This window comes from Poecile atricapillus, chromosome W (genome assembly GCF_030490865.1).
Source record: "Poecile atricapillus isolate bPoeAtr1 chromosome W, bPoeAtr1.hap1, whole genome shotgun sequence".
Taxonomy (NCBI): Eukaryota; Metazoa; Chordata; class Aves; order Passeriformes; family Paridae; genus Poecile; species Poecile atricapillus.
The window spans coordinates 96,776,666-96,790,065 of NC_081288.1; the positions used below are offsets into that span (position 1 = coordinate 96,776,666).

Consider the following 13,400-nt stretch of genomic DNA (forward strand, 5'->3'; position numbering starts at 1 on the left):
GGAATTTTCCTTCCCTGCCAGTATCCTTCCTTTAGTATTGGTTACAGAGGTAACATGATCTGGGATTTAAAAGTGATAGTGTGATGCAATTAAATTTCTAACATCTTCGCAAAACCTAACAGACATAGAGATTACACAGTTGTGACAATCCCAAAAACAAAATGTCAAGTTAACTTCCGTCTTGGACATGATTAAAATGCCTTACATCTGAGTATGGTGATGCACTACCATTTTTTCCCCTGACAGTCTAGATAAGTGCTTTTCAACCTTTTCAGTTAGAATACCTGTTAAAAATATCCAGTGAAGGTGCAGGCTTCTTCAGAAATACGTAGATTGTTCGATAGTGCGAGAACTTGTTTTATTTTTGTGAGAGTTTAGAAAAGGCCATAAGGGGAAAATCACTGATCTCAACTACAAAATTTTAGTTAGAGAAACCTGTGACCAAAGCACTGCCTGATGTAAATCCAGTCACTTCAGTTGGCACTAAGCTAATTCAGGTAGAGTTGCTTTAAATTGACTGTGTGCTGATGGCATTGCCTATTGTAAAAATGCTCCTTTAGAAGCACCACAATCTTAGACAGTCGTAACTTCTTTATGTTAATGTCTAGTGCTTAAAGACTTTGGATTTGCTTGGGGATTATTTTTTATTCTTTATTCTTTGTTTAGCTTTGCAGAGCCATCACAGCTCAAAGGCAGTGAAGTGATGATTTTCCTTATGTTCATTAATAGCAGTGCTCATTAGCAGTAACTTAAACCTGAGCAAGATTGCTGAAGGTACAGAAATCACACAGGTGTTCTGGGGAGAGTGGTTTTAACATTGCAGTTGTTGAAATGATGAGAATTGTAATTTTGTTTGTAAAAGCATTCTAGAATAACTGTTGAGACAGGAAAAAGAAATTCATCTTGATTTTAATGTTTTATGATAAAATACTGCTTGTTTAAATACCTTTTTATAGGCTGTCATTTCTAAGTGCTTAAGACTATCTAGGAGAAATTTATGTCTATTTTAAAGAACCTTTAAAGTCAAGACATCCAAAATGGGACAATACACAAATCCAAAACCCTTGGCAGTATTCATTTGCCCTGGACCCACAAACCTCTTTTCTTTATATAGAACATAAATATTTATCTTCTTGCTGTTTGCAGGTGCTCCTGACCCAACAGCAGGTGCTAGCATAGATGATGAAAACTGCTGGCATTTGGATGAGGAACAGGTCCAAGAACAGGTTAAACTCTTCCTCTCCCAGGGTGGATACCATGGATCAGGGAAGCAACTCAATTTGCTTTTTGCAAAGGTATGTTGAGTACTCAAATTTCCCTCTTTCTCCCCCCACTCCCCCATCCAGTCTGTACTTGTTCAGGTGTTACTCAAAGCCCTGTTGTTCTAAAACAAGAAAAAGCCCTGGGAACATGATAGCAAGTTAATAATGCAATGGGATGAAATCTAGTGTGTCTTGAAATTAGTTTAAGGACATGAAGTAGCACTTCAGCTGTCTACAGCTTTGCTGTTCTCTTCCTTCCTACCCTCAAAATGGTGGAAAGACCTGTAGAAATTATGGTCTTGCACCAGCTTGCATAATATACCTGTGGATTACTTGTGGAAGAAGTGTGTTTGCAGAATTGCAATGGGATACTGAAACTAAAAATTGTTAAAATTGGGAAGGCAGATTATTTTTTTCTAATTAAAAATTTCACATCAAATATATAAATTATAGGTCATTTAACAGAGGTGGAATGTTTAACACTTCAGGATATTGTCTGTACTGTACTTTGTTTTGGGGTTTTTTCAAGTTTATATTAAAAGACTCATTTCCTAGGTGCGAGAGATGCTAAAGATGAGAGATTCAAATGGAGCTCGCATGTTGACATTGATAACAGAACAATTCATGGCTGACCCTCGTCTATCACTTTGGACACAACAAGGAACTGCAATGACTGACAAGTATAGGCAACTCTGGGATGAACTGGGTAAATGCATAGACTTCAAAATCATTTAGGTGTTCATGTGTATAATGAAGAAACAATTACATATTTGGGGTATAAACTTATTGTGGTACTAGGTAAAGCAAGTTAGAATTTTCTTCAGGTTTTCTTGTTCAATTAAGGTTGGATGAAATTGAATTTCTGATCTACTATATGAGACAATTACAGTTGGAGGAGAGAGAGCATACTATGAAACAAGTATGATTGCAACAAGTGGTAAGTACCTGACAAACTACAAAAAGAATAAAATAAAAAGTGGAAATGTAGCTACACAACTGAAGGTAAGTATAGAAGCCACTAGAGCTAAACTGTAAAGCTTAAGGAAGAAATTGATTAACAACTAGAAATAGAAGGCATAAAGAAAAGATTCATAGAGTATGAGACGGTAGCAACAAAGGAAAGCAGAAGTCTTACTGAGTAGGAAAGGAGATCAAGTAACAGAGGGCTATAACAACTAACACTGCTTTACAGGAAAGGTCAGTTGTGACCAGATAGAACATGTACTATGGAGAGAAGAACACATGCTGAAATGGGGAAGGAATTATTTAAACTGTTAAAGTCTGAAGACACTTGATTTAAAGTGTTCAAGAAACTCACTGAGAGTTTTGAACTGCTGCTTCAGAAGTTCTCAAAATCTATAGGAATTCATGGTAGGAAAGGGACATTAAAAACAACTTGAAGGTAAATGTCACCAATGTTTTAAAGGTGGGTAGGTGAGTGGAAAGAATAATATTAAGCAACCACCAACATTGTTTTCTTAGATGTAAGGTACTGGAACAAACCACTAACCAGTTGGTATGTAAGCATATAGAAGACAAAAGCAATTATTTTCAATACAGTAGTAAATCTAATTTGTTTCCCTAAAAGATAATTCACAGAGTGTATGAGTGAAGGAATTAATGTGTATATCTTAGCTGTAGTAAAGTTTTGGATGCTGTCTTGGAGGCTTTCTCAAAGCAAATTGAAAAGATGCAGACCAAATGGAATTGCCTTGTGATTCATGGATCTTGGAGTAGTTACCTGTGCTGTCATTCAATCTGGAAAGACACTTCAAGTTTAGACTTACAGGAATCTGTATTGAGATGTGTTCTGGTCAATATTGCTTTTCCTGATTTATGTGGCATGAAATATTAAAATAAATATATATACATATAAAAGCAAATCAACAAAACCAAACAAAAAACACAAAACAAAGAAACAAAACCCAACCAAAAAAGTCCCCAAACAACTCAAAACTTACTAAAGATGCCCCTTGGGACAATACGTAAACACTGGAGAAGAGAGCCAAACCCATAACACTCTTGGTACATTTTAAAGGTCCAAAATCAAGCTAAATGTTGCATTAAGGATATAGAAATTTAGCAGAAAATAAAGCCCCTTGTGTTCCAACTGGTCCTCAGAGGGAGTGGGTGCAGCTGGGCTTAGTTTCTGATTAGAACCAATACAGTTCCTTGTCTATTTAATTCCTTTAGTCCCCCATGGGTTGCATTAGCCAATGTTTATATTTGTCCAGTACAATTATATAACATCATTCAATTCTGGAATGCTGTCAACTAGGGTGTGAAAATTGACTCCAGTACCCATCCCACCACAGTTCCAGCTATCCAGTGTTGCCACTGGTTTTGTGATTCCCTTTTGATTTATCCCCACAGAGCCAGTGAAAGAGGTTGCTTTGTCCAAAGGGGCCAAAGTATTAATAGTCCCAGCATGTGTTACCATTGCCAGCCCTCTATTAGTAAGTTAGTAGACTGTGTTCCATCACTGCTAACCAACATGGTGTGCCCCATAGAGGTTATACTTCTGAACAAATTATATCAGACTCCAGTATCATTGTTAGTCAAATGATATCAAGTGTCATTGAGTGGGGTGATATAGTTTAGACAAGTACAAGCTAATCTGAGAGCTCAAACTAATGGGCCCAATCTCTGAATTTCAGTTTAATTGGAGTTGCAATTATAAACTCCAGTACAATTCCAATTATGATATTTTGGGCTGTTTGAGCAAGAAACATTTTAATTTGTGTCCAGAACATCAATCTGTATGGGTTCATCTGGTAATCCAATTGTTCTTTCCCAATCAATGTACCAGTTGGTAGTTGCATATAATACCAGTCACTGCATTATGGCCCTCTCCACCCCCCTGGGAATATGCATTCCTCATGGTGTATCAGCACATGTATCCTCAGGAAGACAATAAATTGTCTCAATTAAGTCACTATTAGTCTCAAATTTCAATGATGATGTTACAGTTCCATATAGTTCCATATAGTTATATTATTGTTGGTCCACTTTTAAACATATTTTCCTTTCTCATTTTGCCAAGTCAGATTTGTGTGATTTTTCCATATAACCTCCCAAGTTTTAGTCAAACCCATAGTGAAATTCCCCAAGTTACTGGTGAGTTGGCAGATGGAGGAAAAGGTAAACATGTGGTGATTTGACTAACATTACATGTATGTCCAAAAACTTGGATTAACTGCAATGTAAGATTTCAAATAATCCCTGAATTTCTGTCTCTTGACAGTAAGAATAATAAAGAGCATTTTACCTGCATTATTATTATTATTCAAATTTCATTTTCCAAATTATCACCAAAACCACCACTAGTCCTTTCAGGCACTCTAGCTCTGTATATGACTGCTTCATTCCACATGTTGTTCATCCTGTTAAGAAAAAAAGTGGACAGATGCTCAATCTTGTTAACTGGCAAGTTAGGTCAAATTGAGGGTATAATCCACCCATTATCACTCACACTAAAAGGCTTGCATGGCATATCAAGATCCGAGTATCTCAGTTCAGTATAACTGAAAGAATGGGAGCTAAACTCCAGTGGTCTTTCTGGCCCTTGTGGTCCCATTTGCCAAAGGTTAAAATGAGAGCCATGTTTACTGAACTCCTACATGGATTGGATCAGTCAGGTGTATAAGGCCAAGCTGTTGGAACAGCCCCAGCCTCTCTTATAAACAATTCTAATACATTTGTGTGCTGTTCCGTCCATTCCCACAATTTTCCTTTTCTGAGCAGATTGTATAAGGGATGGGCAATAATAGAAAATCCAGGAAAATTTTTTCACCGGTAGTCTAAAGTTCCCAGAACTTCTTTACAAAAGATGAATTCTGCTTGTGCTCCATTTTTTCAGGGTGTCCATAGGAACAGATGCGGCTCCTTTAATCCACCAAACTACTAAGAATTTAACTTCTTGTGCCGACCCTTGGCATTTTGATTCCAGAACTTCCAATCCCAATTCAATTAGTGTTTCACAAATGTTTTTCATTGTATCTTTTACACTTTCTTGATCATCTCCCCCTATTAGGTTGTCATCAATATATTGATATAATGTAATGTCAGGTGGAATAGGAATCTCTACTAAGACCTTAGCCAAGGCATTGTGAAAAATAGTGACAGAATGTTTATATCCTTGTGGAAGTGTATTGGATTCCCCTCCATGTAAAGGCAAACTGTGCTTTATCCCATTCAAGGAGGGAAATCATGAAAAATATGTCCTTAACATCGAGGGCAGCCATCTAAGCATGAACAGCACCCAGTATCAGTGTCACTACCTAGACAATGTTTGGAACTGCAGCAGTTAGAGGTGCAGTATTAACAGTTAACTGTCAATATACTGTGAAATGCCAGTGCCAGGTCAGTTTCTTTACTGGCCACACCAGTGAATTATAAAGCAAATGAGTCCTTTTAATGATGCCTCTTTTTTTTTTCAAATCTGTCACCACCTCATCAATCCCTGTAAGTGCTGCTGTAGGCAGGGGGTACTGTTTTACATTAGTAATTTTAGAAGGAAGCAATGGTATCGATGTCTCAAATGAATTGATAAAATTTTCCAAGCCTGAATCATCTCACATTCTTTCAGATTCTATTTGTATCCCCAGAAACCCAGTGCCTTCCACTGTGAAGCTCCACAGAGTTACATCTGGGAGTTTCCAGGTTTGCCCATAAAGTAAATTGAATCCTAAAAGTTTTAGTTGGGCAGCTCCCACAAGCACTTCAAACTTAGCAAATTTTTTCCCCCAGGAGCCAGATGGAAATTTTTGCTGTTGGACATTCCTTTATTATACCATCAATTCTTGTAAAATTTTTATAGTCACTGGATATAATTTCCAAAACATTTGCTGCTTCCTTTGTAATCACTGACATTTGGGTCCCTGCGTCAATTAGAAATTCAACCATAATTTTTCATGGTCTGACTAAAATATCAATAGAAGTTTCAGGGTATTTGCCTTGGAGCCACTGTACTGCTAATACCCACCAAGCAGGCTCAGGAGCTTTAACAATGGTTATCTGACTCATCCTGTCCAGCATCCATAATTCACTATTTCCTGCACAAATTCAATCCAAGTAGCTAAACACATCATCTGCCCTCAGCCCCCTGGATGCCCAGGAACTGCAGCACTTTGGACACTAATCTGCTGCATTTCATCCTGAAAGTTTGCTACAAAAGTCTTGAGACTGTTTGGAAGACCCCACATAAGATGGGTTAATCTGGCTGAATTGATAGGGGCTAACATAGGAGACCTAAGCCTGTCCCTCTCATACATAGTCTGTATACAAACTGCTTTCTGCAGAGAAGCTGCAAGATCAGAGAATCAAGTAGTTTTAATAGTTGGTAGATCTCCCCTGTCCTGCAGATCTATTCCTCCTGCCCAATATACCACCTGTGCAGTTAAAGAATAATCATGATCTCTGGGAGTGGTGGTTAAAAACACACCAGGACCCCAATAGCTTTCCGCTTCTTCCTCATTTGATAAAATCCAATCCGCTCTGGTCAGAGAGACTCACCACACATATTTCATCTTGGAGAGGGTGATTGGCTCATTACCAGTTCTATTTTTTTTTCTTGCAGATATTTTTCTTGTTTTTCTACTGCAGCCAATTCAGTTTTCAAGTTTCCAGTTTCCAATAAAAGGGAGTCTATGCAAATTTCCTTTTTTTTATCCAATTCCTTTTTCAAAGGCCAATAATGCTTTTAGCATATCTTTTCAAGTTGAATCACTGAATATACCACACTTGGAATTTTTTTGGATGGCAAGGATTCTTTAGCCTCTTGTGCATAGGATAGACAAGTACCTAATATAGCACAGATAATTCCCTTTTCTGGCTTTTAGTTTCTGTTGTTAGACACTGCTCAATATGCATTATTATCATAATTTTCCTAAACTTTTAATCCAGTCTTTCCTAGCTTGTGAGAGTACACACATTTCTGTAGCAGTTTATCCATGGCAATCCTGCCAACTACACCAATTTTCTGTTGCATTAAGAGTATAAAAATCTGGCAGAGAATAACTCCCCCTGCATTCTAGCTGGTCCTCAGGTCAGAGGGGTTGGGTGCAGCTGGGATAAATTCCTGATTATGACCAATTAATCACTATAAGTCTGATGGAGCTTGATAAGAAGAACTTTCACAAGCACAGATGCACAAATAGTGGGATTTACTAATCCATTAATATAGATCTGTTTGCTTCTAGGCTGTCTGACACTTGCTAAGCAGGTCTAGGCAGCTTCTTTGAAGCTGCTCTATTGACTTTTCTAATTCAGTTTTATTTATTGGAATTACCTTTCCTCCTATAACCAGTCTTACTGCTTCTAGTCTTCATTAGATCTGCAGAACTCCTGGGGCAGTGTTTCTCATCTCAGGTGTCTGGTTAGTGTGCGCTTGTCTTGTTACAATATGGTTATTAAAATTATTAGAGAAAGGCCTCTGCCCGAATAAAGGTGCAAATGAGACCATATGCCAAAGACAATAGTATGGATTTTATGTAACAGTAAATGTGTGTGTGAGAGAGAGAAAGAAATAGAAAAAGTGGTGGGGGGGAGAGAGAGAGAAGGAGACAAATTAAGTAGAAAACCTCACCACTCCATGGATCCTTGTGGAGTCCTATTGATCCTCTTTTTCTGGTCTTCTCAGTGGTGAGGGTCCAGCAAAACATAGAGTTCAATGGATTAATATATGTTTGGGTTAGGTGGAAATGCCCAGGTACCTCCTCTGGTGGGGAAACAAGTTTGACACTGTCTCTTGCAACAGACTCTGGATCTGTTGCATCACTTTGCATCCCATGCAGTCCTCTGGTGGAAGGCCTCAGGAATGAGTCTGGGGAGTGCTTTGGGGGTCTTTGATGGTTTATGATACCTCCTCAGCTGCCTCTCATGTGAATGTCCTGTGTGTATGTGACCTTCCCGACGTGGGAGTGTTTTACAACTGAGCCAGTTTGTGTAAGGGAGGATGGGTGTTAAATCCCTCTGACCAGAGGTTATACCATACACCCAAAAACTCCCCTCCTCCCCCCTTGGTTGGGGGAGGGGGAGGAGTGTGTGCAAACCTGGCTTCATCATCTGTGGACTATGTGCCCTTCCCTGCCCCCCAATTCTAGCCAGAGCTGATTTCAGGACAGCATCTGGGTTTGGCTTTCTTGTCGATACATTCTTCTCCCTCAGCCTTGTTTACTTCTCCCTGTGTTGCAGTCTGCAACCTCAGGATCTCGTCCAGAAAAGCTGCAGGGTTCTGGGGACCAGCATGGAACACTGAGACAGGCTCCCATTCATGAAACCATTTATTCAGCATGGGAACAAACCCAGATCCAGAACAGAGAGCCCCGAACAGAGGCCGAGCAGGGGTTTTTGAGGGACAGAACTCTTGAGGGTCTCCACCCTTGAGGGTGGAGTTCAGGGTCAGGGACCATTAGAAACACAACAAGGGAGAAACCCCCCAGGGACTCAAACCCAATCAGAACTCCTGGGCCGCCCTTCACAAGGGGTTTGGGGTGGGACAATGCTTGTCTGAAAAGTAACTCTTTGCCTCCCCTGAGCCATGTCACAACATCCCTAGACCTGAAATAATTGGACAATATTGTCACCTTTATCTTATCTCAAGTTCCTTTAGGCAGGGCTTAACTCAGTCCAAAGTTCCAGTCAGAAGGCATATTCAGGGATGAGTGGGCTTTAGTGGTCACAGCTTTTTTATACAGATTTGCCATAATGGGCAAAAAGTCCTCCATAAAAATGTTTAAGCCATTAACCATAGCGTTTCAGTCTCTCACTTCTATAAAGCAGCCTAATACTGTTCTAAATTAGAGATACAGGTTGCAGGACTCCATTTAAATATAAATACATGCTGGAACTGGTTTTCTAAGAGTATTCTAAGAATTTTATGAAGGAGAGGGGAGATCAAGAAAAACTCAAGAGAAGCCCTCTTCTCTGTTTTCCCACTTCCTATACTGTGAGTGATTTTGCAGATGTAGGTGACATCAGTATGTTACCTGTTCCTAATAATAGAGACAAATGAGATAATAATCAACAGACTGGAGATAACAAACTTTGAAGCTGTTAAAAAGAAACTTGTTTGTTCAAGGCAACACTAGTTCATGAAATTCATTATCAGATGGTGTTGCATTAAGAGTATAGGAATTTAGCAGTAAATAAAACCCCTCACACTCCAGCTGGTCCTCAGAGGGGCTGGGTGCAGCTGGGTTTAATTTCTGATTAGAACCAATTTGGCTCTGTAAGTCTGGTTGAGTTCTATTGGAACTTGCATGAGCACAGATGCACAAATAATGCATTTTACCAGTCCAGTACTATAGGTCTGATAGCATACTATAAATTTTTGGCCCATCCCAATGGGATAGAACAATTGCATGTTATAGGTGGTGTGTGGTAATGTCACTCATACATGTATTATATGTCTCATGCTGTTCCTCATTTGTATTCCAAGGGGTATGAAAGATAATATGTAAATGGGACTCCTAATGAGGGTCTCAGTTAACTTTGGTCAGAATTTATAGTTGGCAAAAGAGGTACAATAAACACTTTGGTCCTCCTCCACATTCTGAAGCAGCAGTGAAGGCTGTCTGACCTTCATCAGAGGGTCTTTGTGCACATCCTCATCTCTTCAATGAGGCTGTGTTTTTGCAGTGAAGGGAGTACAGCTATTGGCTCATAGAGTTGTGGGTGCTCTTCTGTGTCTCACTGAAACAGCATAGGGCTGTGAAGCCTCCACTTCACTCCAGACATCCTTCAGTTCTTAGGCCTTGGTCAAGCCAGGTGCAAGATTAGCAAGTGGTCCAGCTCATGTTTTTATCAACCAGCCTCATCAATTATTCACTGACTTAAAAAAAACTGTACAAATCTTACCATTTAACATACCTAATGAAATCAAATCCAAGCAAGAATAACATGCTTCATTTAGAAAGGAAAAGTCAAAAGCAAAATTCAAGTTTTCCACTGTTAAAGGTTAAAGATTACAATGATTGACTGCATGTTGTCTGGTGGGATATAACCTGTTTAGCATAAATTATGTTCATTCAAAATGAAGCATTAGACTAATAAAGCACTAGCTGTCTGTGGTTTATATAATAGAATTTTGTGACGGAAAGCCTTATTGTCAGAGTAGGAAAAGCTCTGTCAGAGAGTGTAGATATAATTACCTTGCCTTCAAGCATACCAGTCCTTTTAGCATGTAATTTTTAGGACACCTTGGTTTTCTGGGGAATAATGCTTTTTGCCAAGTTGGACATGTACACAGCAAAATTCTATCCTGCCATAATGAAAACCAGAGCATCTTATGCTTCATTGCCATTGTTTATGTGGATTGAGCTGGTAGGTGGTGGGAGATGCATTGTTCATCTGTTACCTGTAGCAGTCTTAGCACATGCTGACAATAAATATAAAAGCTTGTGTTAAATTTTTAGTTGCTCCTCTTCTTGTTTCATCAGTTCCATATTGTCATTTTCTTGACAGCACCTATCTGAAGGTGGAACCTCTCTGAAGCATCAAATAAGCAATACTTTAGATTAATCTATTAGTTTGCCTCTGTTTAATCAGAATTGTAGTTGCCACTCCCAAAAAGCTGCAGTGCAACCTCCAGCCTCACCACTATCTCAGTTGTTGTATTTGCAATCTGAGGCAGACGTTGTTTCAGTCCTGAACTGCTCTTCGTATCAAAATATGTACCATGGTTTCAATTGCAAATGCATTTCAATCACTTCAGGTGTGCAGTAGGCTAAGGGTAGAACTTAACTTGGTTCTTTCCACCTCCAGCTTGTGTTTATGTTGCTAACCTGTCAATTTCTTCCCCACACAAGTGCTTCTTTCCACTGGTGCTTAACAAGTTCCCTGAAAATTTCTGTTAATTGGATGAATCTTTCCAACTTGAATCCTACCTTGTGTGAAAATTAGAAGTTGCTGCCATGTTTTGGCCAGGATTTTACTTTGAGTTTCATTCTAGTTAAACACATTTCTTTATTAAAGGTGAAACATGCATGTGAATGTACAAAAGTTGAAGGAAGTTTTAAGGGAGACCAGAGTTAGTTACGATAGCAAATTACAGAAGGAAGAGCAGGATGTCCCTGATGACCGTTGATCTATGCAGTGACAGAGAACTCAGACGTTGGATTTAAGGGGCAATGGTATCACTATGTACTAAAATAATGTTGGTTTCCTATCTTGTCGTCTTCTAAGATGTTGGAGAAATATCAATAAAAGGAGTGGACTAGGCTTTTGCATATTCAATTTTTTGTATTATCTGTTCAGAGTAATTTGGAGTGGCATATATGTGTCTTTAAAATAAAATAAATAAAATCTCATTTATTTCACAGATAGGTAGCATTGTAGTTATAGAGATTTTTAGGACCAGTAAAGTATGTAAATATAGATTCTGCTTAATAAAGGCTGTCTTGCTTGCACTGCTATGCTGTCTACCAACGTCTAGGCTTATGGCCACTCTCAGTTCTATTTTGGCATAGGTTTTTAACCATATTTAAATAACTTCAGCTTTGCTCCTTGACTGGGTCACTTGAGCCTTTCATTAAAACTTAACTGATGCTTCCTGCCTGACATCGGGCATTGGCCAAGAATACTAGAAAGATGCATTGGGTTCTGATCAGAGTTTCTGCTGAAGTTTATGGTAAATTGTGCTGACTTCAGTAGAAGTCAAATTGGGTCAGTCAGTTAACCTTCTTTGTACTCTAGAGGGGGGAAAAATGGTCCATGCAATCTTACTACAGCAGTAATTCATTAATAGTCATCCATCAAAAATTAAGTAAAAGTTTCTTGTTCTCTATGAAAATTAAAACATTTTCTTAATAAACGGGGGAAAATTGACTTTGCACCTAGCCCAGGGATCATGATGACTGCAAGCATCTGCTTTGCAATTAAATGTTGAGCACTGCCAGATGTCAGACTTTGAGAAGAAGCTGAGTTTTGTTGGCAAATGGCATCTGCAAGCTAATTGGTGTTTTCTACAAGCTTCTGGTTGTGAAATTAAATTGGAAGCCCTTTAGCTACATGGATAATACAGGACCTGAATACAAATGTCATATGTGACTATCAGGACCGACTGTGAAACAATAGTGTTCCCACTTGAACAGACATTGCAGATCATTTAAATACAGGGATGACATTTAAACTAAAAGCCCAATTTGCCTTTTACTGCAATTTAAATGTCATTTTAGCAAAAGCTAAGGGACAAATTAAATGAGAAAAAATGCTGATATTTTTAAAGCTGTAATGCAAAACAACCTTCAATTGCTTTTCATGTGCCACAAAGGAATCATATTTATCAACCCTAAACCAAGCCTTAATTGGAGCACCTATTGTTATCAAAGTGGGGCTGCTCTTGTGACAGCTTAATAAAGCTGAAACAGTTAAACTAAATCTGAGATGCTAACCTGATGAAAACAATCAAGCAGAAGAATCTAAGACAAGTATCTACTACTTGGTGGAGTGAGGGAGTCAAACAGCTTGTCAACACATAGATTAGAGGTCAGATATTTTTTTCTGAACTAGCATTTTCAATATCTTTATCTTCTTGCTTGCCTTTGAGGTGAAGAAATTTCACATTATTTGCATATTTCAAAACAAACATTTCTAGTAGATTTCCTAGCTTACAAAATAGGACATTAGAGTTGTTTGACCACATTCCAAGGCAGGGCATCCTGTCACAACTTATCATCATCAGGTGATGTCCAGCCACTTCCTTAGAGCAGGGTTTCAGTACATGTAGTAGTTGCTCAGGAAGACAAATGTGAGAATACCAAATACCCCACCCTTCCTCCTTCTTTCTCTTAGCTTTTATATCTGAGCAGACATCATATGGTATGAAATATTCCTCTGGTTAATTTGTGTCAATTGTCCTGGCTATGTCCTCTCCCAAGATCTTGCCCACCCTGCACCTACTGTCCTTTGGAGGTGAGGGGATGTTGGAGAGACAGCACTGATGCTGTGCCAGTGCTGCTCAGCAATAGCTAAAACACTGGTGTGTTCTCAACAGCTATCTGACTCCCAATGCAGAGCACAGTGCTGGGAGGGCTGCTATGGGGGAATTAACTCCATCCCAGACAGACCCAATATATGGGGAACAGGGTATATCCAGAGAGCTCTTGCAAGACAGAGCTGTGGATAAAATTGGCAAGC

General features: G+C 39.0%; 1 protein-coding gene across 3 annotated transcripts in view; it reads left to right on the top strand.

Moving 5' to 3' along the window:
• Positions 1-13,400, top strand: part of LOC131591630 (zinc finger SWIM domain-containing protein 6-like) — a 352,285-nt gene that overhangs the window by 234,632 nt on the left and 104,253 nt on the right. For all 3 annotated transcript variants that reach the window (XM_058862521.1, XM_058862523.1, XM_058862522.1), the window contains 2 exons: positions 1,147-1,295; positions 1,818-1,968. In XM_058862521.1, the coding sequence (XP_058718504.1) occupies positions 1,147-1,295; positions 1,818-1,968 (300 nt within the window). The remainder of the gene's footprint in view (positions 1-1,146; positions 1,296-1,817; positions 1,969-13,400) is intronic.